The sequence below is a fragment of the Taudactylus pleione genome, unplaced genomic scaffold, assembly GCF_031769625.1.
Source record: "Taudactylus pleione unplaced genomic scaffold, aTauple2 ptg000289l, whole genome shotgun sequence".
Lineage (NCBI taxonomy): Eukaryota > Metazoa > Chordata > Amphibia > Anura > Myobatrachidae > Taudactylus > Taudactylus pleione.
Window position 1 is genome coordinate 3207807 of NW_028284691.1, and position 26920 is coordinate 3234726.

Below are 26920 nucleotides of genomic sequence, written 5' to 3' on the forward strand. Positions count from 1 at the left end.
AAAAAACAGTGCTTTTCTTTCAAAAATAAGGAAATTTCTAAGTGACCCCAAACTTTTGAACGGTAGTGTATTTACTAGAGTGCTGGTTTTTAGAAGTGGAGATGTTGCCCATAGCAACCAATCAGATTCTAGCTATTATATTCTAGAAGGTGCTAGATAAATGTTAAGTAGATCTGATTGGTTGCTATGGGCAACATCTCCACTTCTAAAAACCTGCTTTTTAGTAAATATACTCCATAATATCTTTAATGTTTATGTGTAGTACACTCTCTAAATATATTTATGCAGCACTTTTTGGGGTTTTTTTTTTAATAACTTCATGGAAACATGAGAATGAAAAATGTTCTTTATTAACCTTTTTTAATTCAAACATCAGGTTATATATAATCTAATATATCCAAACTAAGATCTAACAATCTGTCAGATATAAATATATTTCTACAAAATATCCTATAGCTTTGCTAAACCCACTTGAGTTGCTGTACCTAGGAAATATAACTGGAATATTTAAATGACATACATAGACTTATGCAAAGATGTACCCATTTATAGAAAGCTAGAGCTTTGTACAGGACATTTCACTTCATCTACAGATTCAGATATAACACACATGACAAGCCCAAAGTGACATATCATGTTAGCTTTCCATTGATCCATCAGATGCGGCTTCAATGCCCCAAACAGAATGATTTGTAAGATTTATTGATCTGGTCATCGTACGGCACGCTTAGTCGCCAGCGTTAGTCCGGGATGTGTAAATTGTTGAACCATAAGTTTATTAGCTTTGATGTCCTCACTGCAATATTACAGACTGTCACTACTAGCCTGAGAAATACATCATTTTTATTGCTGTGTTTTCATTTTAATCTGGAAAATATTCCAATTTACCATCGCTGTTCCCCACATGACTATCATTGGCAGCGCTGAATGATGAGCTCTTTTCAGGAGCACACAGCACCTGCAGGTATAATAGTATAAATTATTTTTTATCTATGTCAACAAATGAAAATGTTTAATACGCTCATTTGTTTGACTACCCAGAGTGCTTTGCATTGACACTGTGTGATTCAGATACTGGAAAGCAGCTTGAGGCAGATGGATTAGCATCAGTCTATCCTTGTCAGCAAATCCAATTGAGTTGATAACACTCACTCAAGCCTTTGTGTATCCAGCTAGTTAGTGCTCATCTGAGATGTATATTTATGGCAGAGCTGTAGGTGGCGCTATTGCTCAACAAGAGATGACTAGTGAGTTAGCCAGTGACTGCCCTTTATTGCTTTTTTTCTCGTGTTGGCGCTGAAGCAGTTCGCAGACTGACAATTCATGTTGCAGCATGTCCAAGACTTCGGAAACATGTTCTTTTCCTAGAAAATAGAAAAAAAATCCAAACACTGTAATAATTGTAACCTATTAGGGGCTCATACTGGATAGACCCATAGTATACTGATTCAGAGCTGCATTCACTGATTGGTGAAAGCAGCTCAACTGGCACTGGAAAATTGCTCATTGAATCCTAAGGGGTAAATTTACTAAGAAGGGAGTTCTATTAAGAAGTTAAGTTGCCCATAGCAACCAATCAGATTCTACTTCTCATTTATCTATCACCTTCTAGAAGATAATACCTAGAATCTGATTGGTTGCTATGGACAACATCACTTCTTAATAGAACTCCCATTCTAGTAAATTTACCCCTAAGAAAAAATGGAATGTAGAAGTAAAAGCGAGTTTCTGAGGTAATTGTGGATAGAGGATGCAACATGTCCTATTGTATTCTTTCCATGTCTGTCCAGCTGGCATATTGAATGGTCACGTACAGTATACAGTCACCATTTTCATTTATCCCTATCTGCAGTGATGGTAAAGACTTACCACAGGGGCAGGGAGGCGGCTGTGTCTATGAGCCCCAAGCATCATTTATGAATGCGCAGTCCTGCAGCACTAATGTTGGTTTGTGACGTCATCCGTAACAATTGTTTTTGCATGAATGCATTTGTGTTATATGACAACACGTGAGGGTTGTGAGCCAAGATGGTGGTATCTACAGAAATGCAACATTCAGCACCAATTGATGGGTGAAGGCAGCTAGGCAGATTGTGGGGGTCTCTTTGCCAATAGTGTTACATACCCCCGTTTTGTAGAACAGTCCCCGTCACCGACCCCCTAAACAACTGTCGGGTACTGCGAGCGAGATCAAAAAACATTGCGATACTGGGAGTCAGAACCATAGTTATGTAACCACTTTAATAGATCTAATTATGTAATGAGATACAGTAGGTGGAGATAAATAATTTGGGGACCATTCCTTGTTGTAACAGCATTAGGGCTAGATTAATATTTGTGGGTGCCCGTACTCCCATACTAAATAGGCCAAGTACAGCACTGTACATGGGCAGGAAGAAAGTTTGGTTCCATTAACTTAGTCATATGGAGAATAGAATACACATGGGGTAACACGGTATCAGGTTACAACAACATGTTACAGTCATTTTGAACAATCTATCAGACCAATGAAAACAAGTGTGATGGGTTTCTGTATGTTACAGTAGGGTTTAAATGTACACACCCCATCCCTCGATCATGCGCAGAAGAACAGATTGGGGGCATAACCAGGCCCCCACACTTACCTCTGGTTCACATAGACAACAGTATAGACCCTGTGTTACGGCACATACAGTATGTGCTACTATAATGTTCTTATTCAGCCATTTAAACAAACTGTAGAATGTACTACAAGATACTGCCCAGTCCTCCTGCACCAGTCAAATGAAATCCCAGGACCCATAATGCAGAGGATAATCCAGTACAGTTTTTAATAAACTGCTGAACTCTCTATGATAGTTTAGGATAGTTCTTAGAGAAGCCAACTCTACTGAATAAAGATTCAGGCCCTCATTCAGAGCCACTCGCTAGCGGCAGTACGCTCGTTCCGAGCGATGTTCGCACATCTGCGCATGCGTACGGTTTTTAGTACGCATGCGCGAACCAGTCAGTGCGGCCGAAAAACATTTGTACGCAATATAGCGAGTGCCTGCTATTTTGAGTGACAGAATGAGGCGTATGTGGGTGGTAACAGGGGAAGGTGCTTGAAAACGGGGAGTGGAGATCCGTTCGCAGGCGTGCTTAAAATTCAAAACGGGCGTTTTATGGGTGTGCATAATTAATATAGCAGCGTCAATGACCACGTCACTTGTTTTTTTTTAACTCAGAACTGCTCGCAAAATAGCGGTTGAAAAAACCAACCACAAGAATAGCGAGCAGTTCATATCCTGTTCGATGTACTCGATTAATCTAATAAATAGCGGACATGACGTATGGTGCGAGCGGCCAGGGGGCGTTTTTAAGAAATAAAAGAGCATATGTTTTGCTCGCTCGTTCAGACTTAGAGGTGTGAACAGACTGCAATGTGCGAACGGATCATTTGCATAGCCACCCCTTGTTTTTGAACGAACGAACGCAAATAGCGAACGGCTCTGAATGAGGGCCTCAGTATGTTTACTGGTCAGTCTCGGAAATATTTCTGTTTCAGTTCTGTACAGTAGAAATTGCTCAGACATCTAAGGGTTTATGTACTAACCCTTGGAGAGATATAGGAGGGTATCCTATTAGCCCTGAACATTGGGCCTGATTCAGAGCCACTCGTAAGCGGACGCTCATTCGCTCCGAGCGATGTTTGCCCAATTGCGCATGCGTACGGATCGTTATACGCATGCGCGAACCAGTCAGTGCGGCCGAAATTCATGTGCTCGCAAAATAGCGAATGCCTGATAATTTGAGTGACACGAGGAGGCGTTTGTGGGTGGTAACAGGGGAAGGTGCTTGAAAACGGGGAGTGGAGATCCGACCGCAGGCGTGCTTAAAGGTCAAAACGGGCGTTTTATGGGTGTGCATAATTAAAACAGCAGCGTCATTGACCACGTCACTGGGTTATTTATTAGCCCGAACTGCTCGCAAAATTGTGGTAGCAAAAACCAACCACAAGAATAGCGAGCAGTTCATACCCTAGTCGATGTACTCGATTAATCTAATAAATAGCAGACATGACGTAGGATGCGAGCGGCCAGGGAGCGTAGTTTCCCAAAAAACGTCCGCAAATTTAGTTCGCTCGTTCAGACCTAGAGGCGTGAACAGACCGCAAACAGCGAACGGTTGATTTGAATAGCCACCCCTATTTTCTGGACGAGCGAGCGCTAATTGCGTCCGGCTCTGAATCAGGCCCATTGTTCACAGGATTTTTCTCAGATTATCCCCTTTTTCGACTATGTTTTTTTTTCACCCTATCCCGTTATTTTGGTCAAAATAATAGGATAGTTCTCCCAAAAATACATAGGACCTGCGATTAGTTAGCGGGCCTATGTATTTTCGCAATTTAGGTGGTGAAAAATCGGCATGTATCGTGGATTATTTTTCGGGACGCATCAGGTTCCCGAAAAATATCCATGATAAGTGCCGGCATTGGGCGGCACTTCAGGGCTAATTGGATAGCTCCGCCACGATCAATTAGCAGCGCTACTTTAGTGCTGCTAATTGGATACCCCCCATAAAATGGAAGGGTATAAAGTACCAACCAATCAGTTCCTAACTGTTACTTTACAGGCTGTGTTTGACAAATGACATTTAGGGGTATATTTACCAAAGTGCAGGTTTATAGAAGTGGAGTTGTTGCCCTTAGTAACCAATTAGATTCTACTTAACATTTATCTTGCACCTTTTAGAAGATGATAGCTACTGTAGAATCTGACTGGTTGCTATGGGCAACATCTCCACTACTAAAAACCCGGACTTTAGTAAATATACCCATTAGGGTCTGAATGGTTGGTACTTTATCATCATCCACTTTATCTCTCTCTAATGCTGGGTACACACTGTCAGATATATTGGCCGATCAATTGATCAGCCAATATATATCGGGTGCCCGTCGGCCAGTGCAAACCAGCGATATGTCTGTGAACGACGTCATACACAGTCATATCACATCGGCTCTGCAGCACAGCCGATGGACAGATATATCTGTAGATTCCAGGGCAGCAATAAAAGGGTTGGGTATATTTTTCATGACAGCTGAGTGATATTTATCTATTGTGGAATTATCTATCAAGAGCGATAAGAGACAAAAGGGTCTATTTACTAAGTCTTGGATGGGGATAAAGTGGACGGAGATAAAGTACCAACAAACCAGCTCCTAACTGTCATTTTTCAAACACCTGCGACATGGCAGTTAGGAGCTGTTTGGCTGGTACTTTATCTCTGTTCACTATACCTCTATCCAAGGCTTAGTATCCCTCTAGAAGCCTCTGTTGTGCTCTATTATGCATGAGTGAGGCAATGGGGCATGTGTGGAACTGTGACTCCATATTTGAGCCTAAAATTACATTGCTATTGAAAATAAAGTAAAAAACAATGAGGGGAGGGGTTTGGAGTTGAACATAGTACTATTTCCTTTCATTCTAAAGACAGCTTTACTAAAACTAAGAAATGATTTCTTAAATGAATACTTTATCTGGGTGCTTTCCTTGTTTAACAGCATCTGTAAATGGCATACCAACCAGTGGCACTTGATAAATAGGCTCTCTTATGCCTTTACATGGGAGAGTCCTCTATGGCGTCTGAAGCTTATTGCAATTTAGCAAACAAGCTGTGTTATCTGGTGGTGAATATTATAAAACCCTTGCGTTGCATATCAGCAGGGCTTTCGAAGGGGCTCTGCCACAAACGGAGATACAGATTTTTAGTTTGCTTATCCTTTTGATAGAAAAGAACCTCTTACTCAGCAAGTGATAATTAGCACTAGGGTTTAGCACTGGGAATAACTTTATTACTATATAAGGCATATTCTCTATTTGATAAATAGAGCACTTTGTGAGAAACTTCAAGATGTGTCCTCAATCACCTATAGTACCCTTTTTGCCCCATGGCGCAACTTAAGCCGGGTACACACTAGGACGATGGATCAGCATCTGGCCGATCCGCCATCCTATCTAGCGATTGATAAGTGCATACACACCAATCGTTGGCCCGATGTGTCGTGCCTGACTCCAGGATTGGGCGGGCATTGTGCCCGTGCCAATTGTGATGTCAGTCACCGGCAGCCTCTGCAGCAAGTGTACAGGCAGTCGGCTGACCGCCCATACAGACAGCACGATGTGCTGATATGTCTGCAGATTTATCGTCCATCGGCTGTGCTGCACAGCCGACGAGATTTGTCGGAACAAAATTGTTCACAGACATATTGCTGCTACACACCCGCCGATGCACCCATGATATATCGGTCAATCAATTGAATGGCCAATATATCGGCCAGTGTGTACCCAGCATAAAACGCTTTTCCACGGGCAGCAATTCCCGAACTTTAAAACTTTTTTCTATGTTTAGCGTCTTATTTGCTTCCTAGCTGCATTCAAAGTGTAATAAGCAAATAGGGTTAGTATTTTTGTTGCAAAGGAATTGGTATATATATAGTTGCAGATTAATAAAGCTCAACAATGCATGGCGCAAACCATGGCGCAGCTCACACGTATCAGACCTCTGTCTTTTGCCTTTTTACACAGGTTAGCATCTGAGTCACACACATCAGCTGCATTCAATGCCAGCACCAGTGTTCAGGGTACCCGTGCATTGTGAATGACGCAATGCAACTAATACGTATATTTTGTTGAAAAAGTCTGTGGCGAGCTGCATGGCACGTCTTAGTTGCAAAGTCTATGGTACACCAAACTGGGCTATTTGGTGCAGTTTGAGGACAGGTTTATGTGGACACATCCAGTGGCGGCTCCAGAGGTGGCTCCAGAGGTGGGGCTGCAGCGCAGTCCAAAATTCAAATAGGAGCCACACCCCAGTGATTCCCGGCCGGCGATGTTTGGCAGCGTTTGGGGTGGCAGTTGATGTGACTCCCCTATTTGAATTTTGGACGGCGCTTCAGCCCCACCTCTGGAGTCACCACTGGACACATCTGTATGCCTTGAAAAATGTACTAATGATCGTGTGAACATATATATTCTCCTACCGTGCTGAGGCTCTCTGCACATCTCCAGTGTGCTCAGTAATACTCTTCCCAATTCCTGTCTAGGTATTTCCTTGAAAGAGAGATGAAACATAAAATAAATAACCTGTCTGTAATCAATCACTTAGAAATACTGAATTGCAAATCAGAATAGACTATGCAGAATATAATGAGCTTTCATATAGCACTGATTTATGTGAAAATTACACATTGGAGTATGCATAAAAAGTAATGAGACAATAAACTATGCTGTGCCATCGTCAGGATGCATGTTGATAAAGTCTTATAAATACATGTCAGTTCCATTCATTATATCTGTTGGAACAGTCTCTTCCTAAAATCATATATAAACATTTCCTTCCAACATGTGTGTCTAACTTATTTAACTATTTCAATAACCCTCGCTGAACTTGTTAACTGGTGGTAAAAACTTTGAATGCTAATGCTGGGCATACACTATACAATTATCTGTCAGATATCTGTCCAATCTGGCTGGTTGGAATGAAAACCTGGTAAGCTCCGGCTCCCGCAGAGCGCACTATGGGAGGGACGTCATGACGTCTTTCCCATAGTTCCGTGGAGCTGCGGACCGGATGGCAGCGGAAGCAGGAGCAGGGCTTAAAGTAAGTATTGTGTTTGTATTTTTTTTTTCAGAAGCACCAGCACTGGGGGCACGACTATAGGAGCATTGCTACTAGGGTGCATTACTACTGGGGGCATGACTATAGGGGGCATGACTAATGGGGGCATTACTACTGGGGCCGCTACTAATGGGGCATAATGGGGGCATTAGTAATGGGGGCATTACTACTGGGGGCACTACTACTGGGGGTATTACTAATGGGGGGATTACTACTGGGGGGCATTACTACTGGGGAACTACTATAGGGGGCATTACTACTGGGGCATTACTACAGTGGGCATTACTACTGGGGAGCATTACTGCTGGGGGAACTACTATAGGGGGCATTACTACTGGGGCATTACTACAGTGGGCATTACTACTCGAGGGCATTACTACTGTGGGAAATACTATAGGAGGCATTACTAATGGGGGCATTACTACTGGTGGAACTACTATAGGGGGCATTACTATAGGGGGCATTACTACTGGGGAGCATTACTACTGGGGGAACTACTATAGGGGCATTACTACTGGGGCACTACTATAGGGGGCACTACTATAGGGGGCACTACTATAGGGGAGCTTTACTACTGGAGGAACTACTATAGGGGGAACTACTATAGGGGGCATTACTACTGTGGGCTCTACTATAGGGGGCATTACCACTGGGGGGCACTACTAATGGGGGCACTGCATGGGGGCACCACTACTGGGGCCATTGTGTAAGGGGCACCACTGCTGTGGGCATTGTATAAGGGGTATTACTACTGTGGGCATTGTAATTACGGGCACTACTATGGTGGGCCTTGTGTATAAGGGACACTAATTTGGGCATTGTGTAAAAGGGGCACCACTGTGTGTCATAACATGATTAAGGGACTACTGCGTGGTGTAATTTGAATTGGGGATAATGTATTGTAAAGGTAATTACTGTGTGTGGCACAATGTATTATACACAGGAATTACTACATGTGGCATAATGTATTATACAGGGCATTACTGCATGTGGCATAATGTGTTATACAGGTTATTACTGCATATAGCATAATGTGTTATACAGGCCATTACTGTGTGGCATAATGTGTTATAAAGGGCATTACTGCGTGTGGCATAATTTGTTATAAAGGGCATTACTGCGTGTGGCATAATGTGTTATAAAGGCCATTACTGTGTAAGACATACTGTGTAAGGTGCTTTACTGCACATGGCAATTATTCACCATGAGGGGAGAGCTTGGGGGAAGTCCATCACCTCTGTAAGTGCTGGGCACGCCCCACAGTGGGTTGAATTGGGGGTGTTCTGCAAGGACACGCCCCCCTCCAGAAGGAGGGGGGGGGTGCAACTGGGAACTTTCACCCTGAGCTCCACAATGTCTAGAACCGGCCCTGTATATACATATGTACACATATAGGGTGGTCGATAAGTGTGTAAACTCCCTTATAAAAAGGAAATCAGTAAGGAAATATTAATCCAATGTCTACACATATAATATGGGAGTGGGGGGTAAACTTTTTAGGGTATGTCACCAAAATGGTGGCCATCTTGAAGTCGGCCATCTTGGATGCAACTAATTTTTTAATTGGGAATGTAGTCATGTGACATATTAAACAGATGCAGAATTTCATAAGAAAAACAATGGTGTTTTTCATTTTAACGTATCTTCATTCTTCTATTCATTCTCGAGTTTTAACATAAAGTTTATAGGATATGTTTGACAGCCACACAGGACATAGCCAAAAGGCAAGAGCCTGTCAGGTAAGGGGGTGATAAGATGGGGTGGGGGGGAAGAAAGATTTGGAGAGAGGGGGGGCTCAGGGGGCAATGCGAATGCTATGGGGGGACAGATAGATTTGGAGAGAGGAGGATTCAGGGGACAATGTGACTCCTATAGGGGGCAGATCTATGGGGAGAATAGAGTCCAGTGGGCAATGAGACTGCTGTGAAGGGAGCTATGGAGAGGGGGGTATTCAGGGCAATGGGATTGCAAATGGGAGTACAGAGATTTGGAGAGAGGAGGGCTTGGGGCAATTAGACTGCTATGGAGGGGGGAGGATGAGCAGGGCCATAGTGAGGCATGTCGGCCTGGTTATATTTGGGGGGTGTTGCCTAATCACAGTAGGTGTGGCCACTCCTTAAAAAAAAGTAAAAATCAAGTTTTTGCTGCGCTCCACAGCGGTGCACCATGTGCCCCTCAGCCATGAACAAATTCTGAGAGGTTGTGATTAGTATGAGGGGGTAAGCTCCACTGGGACAGGGACTGATGTGAATGGCCAAATATTCTCTGTAAAGAGCTATATAAATAACTGGTAATAAACATATGGCAGGTCGACAATCATTGACACCCATACCTCCTCCAGGATAGCAACTGCTTGTGGACCCTATATTTATGGCGGGTTCATGGTGACATACCTATATTGTATGATACCTATATTATATGATAGATTGATTGACATGTTATAATACCTATCCAAAGAAAATAACGCCCACCCTCACAGGCTAAACTTTAACCACATTTTAAAATTTGATTTACACACTAACTGATGTCACACCCTCGCTATAGCTCTGTTCACATCACCTACATAATATTCAACAGAGTGCTGAGACTGGTATAGGAATTATGCAGGGCCATAGGGAGGGCAGTGCGCTGATGCTGTTGCTTAGGCCACAATGCCTTGGGAGCAGACAAATGCTGCCCAAGTCTACCATACTCAGCCAGCCTCTGTAAGCTGAATTGCTAAGTGCCCACTGTGATGAATCATATTCCTCCCTTCATTCTGTCTTCAGCTCTGCTCCCCATCTGACATCTCCACTGGCCATGCAAGAAGAGAGCAGTAAGTTCAGAGGAGCCATCTAAAGAAGGAACCTGCACCACATCTGGAGACCGGCCCTGCCAGTTTATAAAATAAATAAAGAATTGTAAGTTAAAAGGAGATGGTGTGGTATAAGTATATTATATAAGGGGTAGAAGGGGATAGGCATAACATATAAACTGTTGTGGTGGGGGAGGAGTCAGCATAAAATATTTCATGGGTGGGGGTGATGGGCATAAAATATATAAAGGGTGTGGACTGTATGTGAGGGGGCAGCCAATGCTCTATCACGCCAAATTGTCTAGTTAAGTCATATTTTCAATAGACCCACAGATTTGGGATCAGCATAGCCTACAGGTATTTATTGTTTCTCAAGAAAAGGTTCCAGCTTTATTTGGACTACTGCATCCCATTTGATACGTAATCTGATTCAAATCAATAAAGGGGATGCGCTGCCTTGTGGGTGTCACAGGCAGAAATATACTACAGTCACGCTGTCACTGCCAACCTCAATAGGGGGACTGGCTCAGGATTGGAAGTGCTTTCTTCTGCTAATCGCATGCTGGACTGCCAGTCGGGACTGCGCTTAGGAGAAAGGCCGCACGCCACTAGCTACGGCCCAGGGAGAAAATGCTTCCAATGTGAAGCCACTTCTGCATGTCATTGCAAAGTTTCCCTTTCTTTCTGTCCCTTGCATCAGTTTTGTTATTTTGTGCACTTGTGCAGATGTCTAATTGCCCATGTGGACACTTGCAGTCCCCCCTCAAGCGAAAGGTAGTAGCCGTCATTGGTTAGCAGCCAGGAAAGATTTGTCTGAGTAACGAATAAAGAGGTTCTGCAACAGTTCTACATACTACCCGGAGTGGCTTGGTTTGATCAAGTGGTACAAGTAGTAATGGTGCTAGCAGGTTACTGATGTCAGTGAAACCTTATACATACAGTACTGGTGACTCTACAATGTGGCTTAACATTTAGCAGTGACTTCTATAAATGGGTGTCCATCTTTCCTGGCTCCTCAAAAGTTCAAGCTCCCAACAAGTTATGCCACTGGCTATTGAATAAGGTGTCTCTCTCTTCCTTATGCAAAAAGAGAAACAGGATACACCACACAATCCTAATTGAGTTTAGAAAGAGATAAAGCTAGACTTCCTGTCACCCGGGGCAAAGACTCAGCTTGGTGGCCCCCACCGTTGCATAAAACAATAAGGTGACCATAAGTGACTGCCATACAATATAGAGAGCATCAGTGACCACCATATAATACAGAGAGTATATGTGACAACTATATAATACAGAGAGAATCAGTGACTGCCATGTATTTACAGAAAGCATCAGTGACCATCGTTAATATATAGCACATGCTTGAATTCAGTGCTGTTCAAACAATGGCATATGTGCAAGGGAAACAAATCTACTAAATGATTGTTATTATAATAGGACATGGTTTGTTGCAGCCATATTATCCAACACTATTATGACCCACTTCTATTATTGGGTCAGAGTCTATTAGATGGCCTACAAGAAGACAATGTATTGAATGTTAGCAGGTGGAGAAGTTGCTAACTGAGGGTCCCTGTGTGTTTGCAGGCAGAATTTCAGAGTCCAGGACACATATCAGTAGCTCTCTGACATGTTGTTGTGGCAGTATATTAATTAATATTGCTTTTTATCCATATAGTCAGAGCTGTAACTAGACTTTTTGGTGCCCTGTGCCAGAAAGAGCATTGGCGACCCCTTCATTTTTCAAAGGGACATAATGCACCCAAAAAAGGGCCATGGCTTCATGGGGAAGTGCCAGGGAAGAGATAGGAGAGGCCAGGAGATGCTGGGGATGAAATAAGAGGAAGCTACATGCAAGAATGATAATAAACAGAAATTTGACAGGCCCAAACAGCGCCCCCTGACCTGTGGTGCCCTGTGCGATGGCACCAGCCGCACTACCCTAGCTACAGCCCTGCATATAGTAAATATATTAATGAAAAATGACCAATTTTTACTATTTACTTAGTGACTCCGCTTTTTCAATTTTGTTTTCCATTTCCATTCAGTTTTGTTTTTCATTCTTTGCCATTCCACTGGTTCCCCTTATCTCCTATCCCAATCCTATTCCCCAGACTAAGCACCAGAAAATGATCACTACTATACTATATAACAAGTGAGGAAGAATTCTCCCTACTTGGCAGCTTACTTTCAATACTGCTTCTCCATGGTAAACTGAGACAGGAGTAGGAGAACCTTAATATTACTTACAGACAGTGGTTCCTCATCTTATGACACTGACATGCCACCCCCCCCCCCCCCCCCACCTCCTTGCACAGCCTGCCTCCCTCATCCTTGCACATCGCTGCCTTCCTCCTATCTGCACAGCCTTGCCTCCCTCCTGCCTGTACAGCCCACCTCCCTCCTACCCTGCACAGTCACGCCTCCCTGCACAACCTGCCTCCCTCCTCCCTGTAAAACCCGCCTCTCTCCTACCCTGCACAGTCCTGCCTCCCTCCTCCCTGCACAACCTGCCTCCCTCATCCTTGCACATCGCTGCCTTCCTCCTCCCTGCACAACTTGTCTCCCTCTTACCTGCACATCCTGCCTCCCTGCACAGCCCCACCTCCTTCCTCCCTGTACAGAATGCCTCTCTCCTCCCTGCACAGCCCCACCTCCTTCCTCCCTGTACAGAATGCCTCTCTCCTCCCTGCACCGCCCCACCTCCTTCCTCCCTGTACAGAATGCCTCTCTCCTCCCTGCACAGCCCCACCTCCTTCCTCCCTGTACAGAATGCCTCTCTCCTCCCTGCACCGCCCCACCTCCTTCCTCCCTGTACAGAATGCCTCTCTCCTCCCTGCACAGCCCCACCTCCTTCCTCCCTGTACAGAATGCCTCTCTCCTCCCTGCACAGTGCCCTCCTTCCTCCCTGTAAGTGCATACTGTGCTTGACTACGTGGTCATCCTGTGCTTATTAGCATTCCAGGCAGTCTCAGTACCGCTGATCTGAAGGGTGATGCTTGATCATCAACTCGGCCATTGACCAATTGCGCCACAGCTCCCACGCTGGTTCTCCATCCCCTGGGGCACTTGCCCCCACCACCCTCCCCCACCTGCTCTTGTGGTCTTAGAATACTAGTTTAATGTTTCTCCTTATTCTCTTTTCTATCATATTCTTTGATTAAATAATTGTTATAAGTCTGTACAGCTCCTAACTGGCACATACAACCACAAGATTGTAACTTATTATTTATGCTTTATATAGACAGCTACAAATATAACATTTATACACATATTTTATCTAAACTAAATTTTGTAGTTTGGTGAACAGAAAGGATTATTGAATGCTGGGATGTTAACAAGACGGCATTTAAGGTGAAATATTAAAATAGTTTCATGTGTTGTGCACATTAAGGAAAGTCATTTCCATTAAGCATTCAGGAAAACAGAGATAAGCATTTTATTTACAGCGTATCCTAGCAGTAAATGGACTGACTTTGTGCTGAGATTCTCTATCCTTGCTCCGTGTCATTACTTAGATTTAAAATAAAAATACTTATTTCCCTCTCAGCGGTTCTATGGTGTTGCTCAGATACATATTCATAGCTAGTACGTGAGTAAAGTCACAGCAGTAATGAGGTGAGGGATGATCAGGATAGTTGAATAATTGTTAATGAGAGACATTAAAATTCCATAAAAGCTAACTGGGGTTAAGGCAGTCATGGTCCTCAAAATAAAAGACTAGGGACCTGATTCTGGGTTGAACACAATTTCAAATTCAGCCACATCTAGTGACTTTTAGCAAACTATGGGCCTGATTCAGACCAGCTCGCTAGATGCGTTCGCTCACAGCCAAAGTATGCAAATCCCGCAATCGCACGGCAAGGCATTAGCACGCTCACTATGTCTTGGCGTGCGATCGCAGTGTGTATCTAGACACCCACCAGGCTGTCTTAAGACCCCCACTTTTAGTTAGTGATATGCATCATCTCCAGGAAGTGTATGCAACAATCGGTAACTTCGTGTATCATCGGAAGCATACGCAGCACTTGTGGCTGACCATACCCTACCACAAGCACTGCGAGTGCTGCAGTGTGTAATTCAGACATGCGACATGTATTATGATGCTATGTCTTAATTATGCACACCTTTAAAATGGCGTTAAGATGCTCAGACACGCCTGTGTTCGCACCACCACCGCCGTTTCCATCGACCATCCCCTGTCACCACCCACAAACGGCTCATCCTGTCACTCATTCTAGCGAGGTGGCTATGTGCTGTGTGCAAACGCTTCCCGATCGCATGGACTAGATCGCGCGCACACTGCGTCTTATACGCTTGCACACATTGCCAACATCGACTGGCTACGTGTGAACGCAGCATAGCGAACGGGTCTGAATCAGGCCCTATATACACAACTTAGAGCACGGAAAACTATTCTGAGTTATAGTCATTTTAGTTGCTTCTCAACGACGGCAGAATGGGTGGCAACAGGGTGTTTGCAGTAGGAAAAGTGTCCTGTGGGCTTATAGTCAGAGCTGCAACCTATTCTGAGCTGTGCAGAGACATCAGTTGCATCTTCTACACCAAGCATGGGTAAGTGTAAGTAAATGATGACGGCTGTTCTTGCAGTGCAACTACATTATGGAGGGTATTCAGTTAGGTGTGTAAATCCCACACCTGCAGGGTTTTCCTCGCAGGTGCAGGATTTTTGCTATTCAATTAGGTGCAGAGTTTTTCATTTTTTGAGCGGCGGAAGGGTTTTTTTGCACCTCCAGAGAGCAGCCAAATTTTCCTAAAATCCATATGTTTAGGAAAATGGTTGAGAATTACTCTGGGCACCCCCCTAATGACCAATTAAGCAATTGGAAGTGTAAAATTAGCTTAATTAGCCAATAATTACTCACCTTCTGAAGCGATGTCTTCTTCCTCCAGTCTTTCGGGGCCCGGGTCTTCTGCAGTAGCACTGTGGTAAGTGTGTGTAAGTGTGTATGATGTGTGTAAGTATTGTGTGTGTGTCTGTGTGACCCCTGTCTGTGAGCCTCCCCAGAGGCAGCAGAATGGAGAAATACATCACCCAGAAGCCCCCTACCAGCAGCCCCTGGCCTCCCAGCAGCCCCATCCCTGGTGCAGAGACTGAGGGGAGATGACCGGGCGCTGTGAAGACCACTGGAGAGGTAAGCAGTTTCTATTTCTCGCACCGCAGGGTTTTCAGTGCTGAAAACCCAGCATGCATTTTTTTCTAAATTGAATACCGTGGGTATCGAGAGCGCATATACAGTAATACAAAATTGAGCGCGAGGTCCGTGTGATTTTTTGCCGTGAAAACCTCACTCTCAATTGAATATGTGTCACTCAGAATCAGAACCTAGGTCCCTAAAGATGAAGTTTTCCTAATCATGATATTTTACTGCTCAACTTCATTCAAGTATTTTCATAGGTATTCACCAATCAGAAGGTCTGTTGACACCAAAGCTATAAACTCCAAGCACTAGTACTTCGTGCCTCTCCTAATTGTAAATCTGTGGTGGCTGCTCAGCTGTCAATCATTTCTTACTAAACTTATTGGCATTCCTGCCTAAGCACTGACTGCTGTAGGTGTTGTGAGGAAAAGCTCACCGAGTAACGTGCAGTAAGTACAGATGTGTCCTTATACATCTAGCCGTAATGCGCCATATGTGCTCAGTGCGGTCGAGTCATTCGGCACCTTGTGCTGAGAGGGGCAGTATGGCGCTACTGTAGCCACAGTGTATGAGGACAAACCTGTAGTATGCACATAGTAAAATAAAAATGGATGCTCTAGCTTAAGTTTGATGATTGTAGGTCTCATAAGTAAATACACAGGGGACTACGGTACTGATCCTTTCTGGAGCAGACCTAATCTCGGAGCTCAATACCCTGCCCCCCCAGGTCTCTTCCCAAAGGCAGTAATCAAGGAGAAACCGACTCTCAGTATCAGGCTCACTGATTATCTCAGCTGTGCCTGTGAGAGTGAAATGGGAGCTGGGAGATGGATCATATCAGTGTGGAGACGGAGGCAGACAGCTGTGAGCACTGACGAGTTCCTGTTTTCAGACCGGGCAACAGGCTGGACTCAATTGCTTAGCAGCTAATTCCAGGAACTTGCTAGACAACAATATGACCTGTGTCAGGGGCCCCTCTGAGCCCATAGCAATGGCACCCCTGTACCCACTATAGCTATGCCCATGCAGACAAGCCTGTTTTCCCTGGATTGCAGGTGCTAGCTAGTGTCTGACAAACAAACATACACAATGATAAGATACCAGCTTTCCACCCACTCCATCTACCTACAACTCTCTCTAATAGTGACTACTACTAGTATAATGCAGTATGAGCTACAGCCCATACACTCTCCTATGTGAAATGGCACCTCAAATAACGGGGGAGGGACTTACACGCAATCCAAAACATGTCACGTGGAATTGTCTGATCCAGGCAATGTGGGAATACGACCGCTCCCTCCACATTGAAATAACATTCTCACCACTAGGGCATACAATTCTAAGTCTGCCAAAAGTAGCAATGACATCGTGGAAGGGGAAGTCCACATGCTGTCTAGTTTGAGCATGATAGCCTTCATTCATAATGATTACCCCCTTTTCTCATTTACATTATTACATTGCACTACAGTATACTACTGATCGGACATGTAGACACATTACTCACCAAGTCTCGTAGTTGTTGCAGAAGCTGTAGAACATCAAGAAGTTTTTCCTCAATTAGGGAAAGTCGAACCCTCTCTGTCTCCAGCATCTGAAGATCTATCCTAAGCAGCTCAATCTCATCATCTTTGCTTTGTAGTTCTTCAATGAATGGCTCCTTCATCTGGAGATGGATACGAGATGAATAATATGACTTTATTAAGACTTGTTTAGGTGAAGATATAATACTTGTGATGTGTTACATTTATGAATTTTATCAAGTCAAACTGTCAGTTACCAGGCTGGTAGAGGTGGAATAATAATGCCTCATTAGGAACAAATAGTCTACTTCCAGCAGAGTACCAGTAGGAGGCAAGGTCTCTATGGCAAATTTTCATCCAGAAGTCTCATGTCTCTGTGTTCCTGGCTGTCATCGAAAAACATCCAAAAGAGACATATGGTGCAGGAAGGGGGAGAGGTTTCCTTAATATGTGCATAGGCAAACACAGGGGGGGGGGGATCCAGTAACCGAGCAATTCCCCCTCTACCCCAGCTATTGTCTCATAGAATAACCACAATAGCGGTAGTATATAATACTAGAGCTCTATGATACAGAAAGTTATTTTTTTAGACTCCCTCCCCTAGAACCTATACTATAGTATAGACTATCTATAGTGTTAATTGTTAACACTGTATTACATAAAGTGCACCATCCATCATTTATTTTTTACAAAAGCAGATGAAAATGAATATTTTTTTTCACATACTTTGTAAAAAATTAAGTGTCAGGGCCATTCATCAAGTTCCGAAAAAGCATTTTTTCAGAACTTGATGGTATAACTGAACGCCATCCTGAGATGGTGTTCAGCCCCTGATTATCTTCCCAGGCTGCTGTTTACATGGCACCTTGTGAAGATTTACATGCCAGCCACAGTAGAGGGATCTATTAAGATCCCTCCCTGCTGTGTCTGCACTGCAGAGCTCCAGAGCTGAGAGCTCTGAGTCACCGCAGACAATTGGCCCAGACTCACTGAAAGAAGATAGGTGAGCTGGGAGGAGAGGATGTGGTGGTGGGTACTGGACACCCGCAGGGGGGGATCGGACACCCGCGTAGGCGGAGCGGGCTGGATCGGACACCATAGGGTGCGAAGGGGGGTTTAGGGGATGAAAGATCGGGGAAATATTGAGTGGATAGACATGCAGCAGTGAGGAAATCCTTGTGGATACATCAGCTGCAGGGGAAAAGTGTCACTTTGCCGAAAAGCTGACTCCTCAAAAAGAGCAGCTTTTCGGAAGTGATACTTTTGTTAGGGAGGCATGATGAATGCCGCCAAAACGATGAATAGGCCCCTATGTGTTCATATATGTCCAAGGCCGCTGCTAGGTTCTTCTGCCAGTCCCCCCGACTAACTCCAATGCTCCACAGAGTGGGGGACATAGATTGTGGTATGGTATCGATATCTAGGAAAAAACGTTCAGGTCAGACAGGCTGGCGTTACTACAGCATCTAATGGCTTACCGTGATTGCTGGCCCTGTATATGTCTGATGTATTAGATACACTGTACTTTGTATGAGATAGATTATAGCTTGACAAGTGCTAATTATACCCTCTTCATGGGACTGGCCACAACAGTGCTAAAATCAAGCTTTTGTAAACCCCGCTCTAGAAATTCTGCATTTTCCCCATATGTGATCTATGATGCAGGGTTTGAGATGTTTGAATAGGGAGATTTTCCTGGAAATATGGGGATGTTTGGATGTTACTTGAATTAGGGAAAATGTTTCAGAAAGTTGGGAGGTGTTTTATGAGGGCAATGGTTTTTTAATGATAGATGTTTCAGAAAAGTAGTGTGTTCAGTAAATGCGGCTTAATGGCTGGGTGAAAGTCTTGAAATATAGCCATCAAGGAAATGTTTTTTTTTTTCCTATGGAGCTAAATTGCTTCTTGCTAATTAAAGATTATAATTAAATTTTGTTAACACATTCTAAGTACAATAAATTTCAGCTATGAGTAACAACATGTGATCATTTCCCCAGCTGGCACTTCTATCATTACCTGTGGATGGATCAGCAATGTACAAAGTCTTTAATTACCTCTTCCATCATCACCTCCAGATCCCTCATTTCCTGCTCTTTAACTGTCAGCTCTTCTGTCAGTCTGGTGATCCTCTCAACCAATAACACAGACATATTCCTGTGATCAACATCAGATAGGAGCCTCCTTATCTTCCTGTCCTCGCATCTGGAACAATAACAAATTCAACCATGAATGTATACATTGGCCATGAATTTCACATCATTATTATTATCATGCTCTCTGCTGTGTGAATCAACTTACTAAACATAATACAATAAAATTAGAGATGTGTTTTGGATTTTGTTATAGAACTGGATTAATCTTCATGTTTTGGTTTTAGTTTTGTAAAAATCACCCTCAAGTGTTTTGGTTTTGGATCTAGATTTTAAAAAAAACAGATAAAATCATGTAATTTTTGCAATCCAAAACCCGGATTTAAAAGCCAAATTTCGAACCGCTGGAAGATCAGAACTGTGACTTGGATTTATCCGGATCTCCTCAGGAGATTAGAACCGAGACACGGATCTGTCCGGATTCACAAACTTCATGTGGATTCGGATTTCTGGGAAACCAAACTGCACATCTCTAAATAAAATAGAACTGTAATATCATCAAATAAATAGTGACACAGTTTTACTATCACACTAACATACATAGATAAGATCTCAACCATATACACTGGTCAGCTCACCAAACTGATCTATTAAAGGCCGTATTGTGTTGCTACGGTGGAGACAGCAGACAGGGAAACATTAAGAAAAACTTATGTGCTATAACCCATTGGAGTTCATCACATAATCCCTTTAATTAGTCTGACCCAAGTTAGACTACATAAACCTTAAATAAAATTAGTTACTATGGGATAAATCATTTATGTTAAATTGCTCTATGTTATTAGATAGGACTAACAGAAGTCTTAGGATTGCTGGGGATGCCTAGCATTTTGAATCTTAACTCTTAACAAAAGCTATCTTGTGACAGCCTAACATGGTTCTGTAGGGTACTCTCCAGGGGCGTATCTATAATAGGTGCATGGTGTGCGGGGAAAATGAGCCCTTGGATCCAGGGGGGCCCCTGCAGCCATAATATCAATTACCTCTCCGGAGTCCCACATGGGTGCGGGGGCCCGACGCTGTAAAACGACTGGAAAATGGCCCGTCGTTTGTGCATGCGCAGTACAGGGAAAATGACCGCCACGCCCATTTTCCCGGTGACCTGTGCATTCATTATAGACTCTGGGCACACTCTAGTGCCCAGAGTCTATAACTCTGGCGCTGGCAGAGCACAGCTCAGTGTCGTAGACTGCACATGGGCCCCCTCCTCTCTAGAAACACCCCTGGTACTCTCATACTATAGGATTACACATGGAGATATAGCACAACTATAAAGTCATAGGGAAAATACATATACATCTTACCCGCTGTGCGCTACAAGTCGCGTTAAACATAACGCATAAGCGCCGTGCAACTCAGTAGTGCAAAGCGCTTTTTCATGTGACTTTTTACCTTCAAATGCTTCTTATTCGCAAAGTGATGTGACTATGTCGCATGCCTATATTCTGTGTGTAACTGCGAGTGTATCTGCATGCGATATGCGACATTACAGTATCAGCAACTGTGACACTGTAACGAAGCATTTCGTATACAGATATAATCGCTAATTAGCTAATTAGTAATAGCAGGTAATCTGACACCTTAGTAACACAGAAAGCTGCAATAGAACTAGCAGCACATATACAAAACACACAGACATAGAAAACATGAAAGACAGAATACTGGGAGAGAACTAATCTCTCTGACTGAGAATAGCATGGAGGCTAATACTGGAAACTGGAGAACTGTGAGCAGGCTGAAGCACCTCTCTGAAGGAATAGCACAGAGCAACACTGGTATCACAAGCACTGGAACAAAGAAGTTGAACAGCAGTTACTTGTTCCTGGAGTCAGACTAAAATACCCCTGGATGGCTGATCATTGGATCAGAGGATCAGCTGAGTGACCACAGGACTACCATGTGCACCGCACACCCTGCACCCATTATAGATACGCCCCTGCAACCAGGTCAGAGTGGAACCGCAGGCTTGAACTGCAATGGGACAGGTAAGAACAGCAATTTGCCAGAGTTGTACCACAGGCTTGAACCGAAGTGGGACTGGTGGGAACAGCAGCTACCAGGAGTGGAACCGTAGGCTAGATCCGGACAGGGACGAGTGCTGGTAAGGTGAAGACTGGAAGCTGGACACCGCACAACACTGCAGAGTAGATGGAGCAGACTCAGAGGGAGCGGCTTGCAGGAGTCCAGTAGTCAGCAGCACAGATTCAGCAGAGGATTGGAGGTTGTACTTACTCACTGGTTTGTGAAATCACAGGGAGGTAAAGAACCACATTGTTCCAATGAAGTGTTACTCTCAGGTGCAGGTATAAATAAGGCACTCTTGTCAGGGATAGGACATACTTGCTAACCCTCCTTGATTGTCAGGGAGAATCCCTGAAATAGTTGAAATCTCCCTGACTAACTTAAGAGTCCAGCAAACTCCCTGATTTCACCTCACCCCCATTATGAAGATATATATCTATATATTTATTATGTTTTCATTAGAGATGAGCGGGTCTGGTTTTCAGAGAACTGGACACACCTGAACTTCCAGATCTGAGGCGAGGGCCGAGCTCGGCTCGAGTTTTCCCACCTGACTCGAATCTCAAAATTAGGTTTTGGATTCTATAAAGGTCCCGGTGATCGGTGCCATTTACACTCCGGGTGTGGATGGTGAACTGAACAGATGTGTCAGTATGTTGCCCAACTCATCCTGTCGGGGTCTGGGGCCGAAGGCTGCTGCTGTGTTGTCCATAAAGAGGCTGGGGCTACAGTATATAAAGGGGGGCTTCAGTGGGTGCTGCAGCTGCTGTGTCACTTGTTCTGTCAATCAAGGGGCTGCTGCTGTGTTATACATAAGGGGTGCTGCTGTGTTGTTGTGTTGTGTTGTCCAGGGGGGTACTCTGTCAATCAGGTGTGCTAATCCCCAGTGTAAAAAAAATAAAAGTGCTTTTTTTGTGTGTGTGTGTGTGTGCGTTAGCAACTTAGCTGCGCTATTATTGTTTGGTGACACTGCCGGCCAGACCGCAGTTTTTTGTCCACGTATTTGTGACTGCACTGCAGGGGGTCTGTCCGCACTCAGCAGGAGTTCTTTGTTGTCCATAAAGAAGGGGTGCTGTCTGTGTGGTTCATCAAGGGTCTGCTGCCTCATTCAGGGGTGCTCTTCCCCAGTGTTAAAAAAATATATTGTTCGGTGACACTGCTGGTCATACCTCAGTGTAAGTTTGTTGATATGGAGGACGATGAAATGAAAGGTGAGCAGGAACCACATACCAGTCTTGCAGCTGCTGCCAGCAGTCATGAGACAATGCAAGGCCGTCAACATCATCTCCAAAGGCCGATGCCCAAGGGCTTAAGTCAGGGCATTTAAAATCAAACAAGCAATGTTTTACAGTGTTAAAGAAAAAAAAATTAAAAGCTAAGTTAGCTGCAGAGAAACAAAAAATTGGCAGTATGCCATTTACTACACAAAGTGGCAAGGAAAGTATAAGGCCTTGACCTTTATTTATGACTTTTGGTTCTGCATCTTATGATGTAAGCCCTTCTCTCTGTAGAAGTGTCAAAAAAATTTGAATCGCTAAGACACATGAACCAACTGTCTGCTCAGAAAAGTCACAGATCCCTGAGGAGAGTCCAAGTGTGTCCGCGGTTGCCATGTGTGAGCCTGACCTTTCTAATACTGTACTTCCACCATTTGTGTGCCCTCTACAAATCAAGGATGTTTCTGTGGAATTGCACCAGGAGAATGAGGAGGATATTTCTGTAGTTGGCACTAACATGGATGATGAGGATGTTGATGATGAGGATGTTGATGCCAAGGATGTTGTTTGTGTAAATCAGGCAACAGTTGCTGCCCATGATATGAAAAAGCCCATTGTCATGCCAGGGCAAAAGACACAAAATATCCACTTCTCATGTGTGGAATTATTTCCACCCAAACAGTTGTCAAGCCATCTGTAATGTTTGCCAAGCAAGAGTGAGTAGAGGTAAGGACCTTAACCATCTAGGAACCTCCTCCCTGTTACACCACTTGCAGTGCATTCATCAAATTCCAAAGTGTTTGCAAAATTCAGAAACTTTGGCTAAAACTTAACAATCAGTCCAGTGTCACCGAGCTGCTCCCTTCTCTCTGTTAGATCCACCACCAACACCTGCGTCATCAACATCCTCATTCATGATCGGAAGTATTCCTGCTGCATCCAATTTCATAAGCATGACTGACTCCTCTCCTATCCGTGATTCCTCCAAAGGATCCTTGAGTGCTATGCCTGTTGCTGCTGCTGCTATGAGTGGACCTTCATCCCAGAAGGGGACCAGGAAGACTACTTTTAGTAGTTTAAGAAAAACAATTGACTGTCGAACAATCCCTTGCAAGGGGGAACAAGTATGACAGCAGTCACCCAGTTGCACAGTGGATTACTAACGCCATAACAGCTATGCTGGTATTAGATGTGCATCCAGTATCCGCCTTTAATGTAGTTGTTTTAGACAGTTAATGGAGGTCCTGTGTCCCCTCTACCATGTCCCTTCTAGATTCCACTTCACTAGAACAGCAATTTCCAGTCTGTATTAGTGTCCTCCGAAATGCCGTTGTACCCACTGTCCACTTAACCACAGATATGTGGACAAGCGGGAAAGGGAAAACTAAGGATTACATGACTGTGACAGTCCATTGGGTAGGTGTATTGCCTATAACAGTGCAAACAGCAACAGCAGCAGCATCTAACAATTGCCAGCTCATTCAGAGGCAGGCTACTCTGTGTATCACCGGTTTCACTAAGAGGCATACAGCTGAGAACCTCTTAAAAAAACTCAGGGAAATCATTGCAAAATGGCTTACTCTGCTTGGACTCTCGTCGGGATTTGTGATTTCTGACAATACCACCAATATTGTGCAAGCATTACATCTGGGCAAATTCAAACATGTCCCATGTTTTGCTCACACAATTAATTTGGTTGTGCAACATTTTTTAAAAAATGACAGTAAGCGTGCAGGAGATGCAATTTGCCCTGCCATCAGCTGAAGCAGGAGGTAGTAACTAGATGGAATTCTACCCTCTATATGCTTCAGCGGATGGAGGAGTAGCAAAAGGCCATCCATGGCTACACAACGGCCTATGACATAGGGAAAGGAGTGGGAATGACACTTAGTCAAGCACAGTGGAGAATAATTTCTGTGTTGTGCAAGGTTCTCAAACCCTTTGAACTTGCAACATGTGAAGTTAGTTCAGACACTGCCAGCTTGAGTCAGGTCATTCCCCTAATCAGACTTTTACAAAAGCAGCTGGAGATACTGAAGGAGGAGCTAAAATCGGACTTGTAGATCAAGCCCTTCATTCGCTTCGCCAGGATCCAAGGGTCGTCAATCTCTTGAAATCAGATCACTATATTTTGGCGACCATACTTGATCCTAGGTTTAAGTCATACCTTGTGTCTTTCTTTCCGATGGACATAAATCTGAAGAGATGCAAAGAGCTGTTGGTGAATGAATTGTCAGCTCAAGCTGCACGTGAAATGGCATTTTCCTAAGAGACCCACTGCTGGTGATTCAGATCAGTCAGCAAAACCTAATGACATGTGGTTGGGTCTGAAAGAACTGCCTACAATGAGTGACATGTCTACCGTGAAAGAATGGTGGATGATTATTTTAGGGATAGCATCCAAATAGGCATGTCAGGCAGTCTGTTGCCCACCCTCCAGTGTGTTCTCTGAAAGAGTTTTCAGCGCAGCCGGGAACCTTGTCAGTGATCGTCATAGGAGGTTACTTCCCCAAAATGTGGAAAAGATGAAGTTCATCAAAATGAATTACAAATTCCACGATGAAGACCTTTACCATCAATTAAGTCGAAAAAATACAGAGGCGCCTGTAATGGTGGATTCCGGCGAGGACTAATTAATATTGTGTGAAGAAGAGCATGTACACACTGATGGGGATGATGATGACCATGACGATGACGCCATCTGATCTTACCTATGTTGTAAAGCCAGTTTGAGTATGGGATCATTGCCACCAATGTCCACTGCACCATGGCAGCTTGTTTTGTGGGGGTCCAAATAAACCAATCATTTCAGCCACAAGTGGCAGTCCCTGTCGCTGAAGTGATTGATTTGTTAAACTGTGAATGTTCTGTTTCATATATACAACATAAGGGTGGGTGGGAGCCCAGAAATTGTAATGACCACAAACAGCATCTCCTATATACCCCTTTCATTTGTTAAAAAAAAAATTCTGAACCACCAAGTTGATGGGGTGGGAAAATATGAGCAGCAGCACTGAGCATCTTCCTGCCAGGATGTGTGCAATAAAGTGCAAATATGTTTAATACAAAAATTAGTTGTGCATATTGGTTACATATTTACATGGTACATACCGTACATAAAGCAGGCTGAGGTAACCTGAAGCACGTCACCTGTTGTTGACAAATAACTTCCAGTAGGCTCAGCAAACATCACAGATGCTGGGAGTTCTAGTTCAGCCAGAGAACTACAGGCTGCTTTCCTCTGATGTAAACAGCAAGTCTTGGTCCTATTATCCCTAACAACCTCCCTGAGTACAAAGTAAATGTCTGTTTACAGTATGTTCTAGCAGCACCTCCACAAGCAAGGCCACCTCATTTTTATTAGATGTAAAAAAAATTAAAAACCAAAAAACCTCCTCTAGATCAAATATGTCTTTTACAAACTGAAGAACTTGATCCTAGATTGATCTTCCCTCATACATTTTTTTAAGAATCAAAACATTAAAATAAATTATAAACTAATCAATTCTTCCATCCTTTCCCTGTCCTGAGTCCATAAACATATTCCAACTCCCTCGGGCCTCTGACCTAGTTAAAGAAAACAGTCTTGGTTTTTAAAATTCCTAGGAGTTGTATAGTTTATTAAACTGTCATCCTGTCTACCACTGCAATGCCACTCGGTGCCACTTTGGAAGCTGAACTGCCCCTTGTTAGTGCCGCCCACTGTTGTCGCTTAGCTCAACTAGCTGGATGCAACCTTTTGGCCCTAAACTAGATGAAAAAATCAATATTGTGAGCTGTGAGGTGGTGACTGGAAATGACTGGAAATAAATGTTATTGAGGTTAATAATACTGTAGGAACAAAAACAGGCCCAAAATATGTGATTTTAGCTGTTTTTATGATTTTTTACAAAAAATATAGATCCAAAACCAAAACATGCAAGGGGCGGTTTTGACAAAACCAGATCCAGATCCAAAACACAAGGAGATACAGATCCAAAACCAAAACACGGGGGGGCGGCGCACATTCCTAGTTTTCATCAACATGTAGATCTTATTAACCGCTTTGGGGCTCATTTACACTTGGATGTAAATCAATTTTATGACACGCCTCCCAGATGTAGCAGTACACGCCCACTTTATCGCAGCTCTCATAGGTGGTGCTTTCACAATCTCCCTAAAATGCTTTTTCAAAAGTAGACAGTTATGGGATAGGAGACGGCAGTCATATGAGCGCAGCAGCTAGTAGAGACTGGATGTTAGTGTTTATTTGATCACAGACAACATGGCTGCACCCATGAACCTCAGGGAATGAATTGAAAGCGCACTGGAACAGGATGACCCACCTTAGTAAAGCACCAAGTAAGAGTGACTAAAGGCCTGATTGTGCACTTATGTGCACTGCTCATTTGGGCCCTTAGTCACTCTTACCCGATTA

The 26920-nt window shown here is 43.7% G+C and overlaps 1 protein-coding gene across 1 annotated transcript in view; it reads right to left on the reverse strand.

Annotated features, from left to right (window-relative positions):
* Positions 1–332: 332 nt before the first annotated feature.
* EFCC1 (EF-hand and coiled-coil domain containing 1) overlaps positions 333–26920 on the reverse strand; it is a 219553-nt gene continuing 192965 nt past the window's right edge. Inside the window, exons 5-8 of the mRNA XM_088482467.1 lie at positions 19169–19316; positions 17099–17257; positions 7001–7070; positions 333–1364 (exon numbers count right to left, since the gene is read on the reverse strand). Coding sequence (XP_088338593.1) covers positions 1231–1364; positions 7001–7070; positions 17099–17257; positions 19169–19316 — 511 coding nt within the window. The 3' untranslated portion in view covers positions 333–1230. The remainder of the gene's footprint in view (positions 1365–7000; positions 7071–17098; positions 17258–19168; positions 19317–26920) is intronic.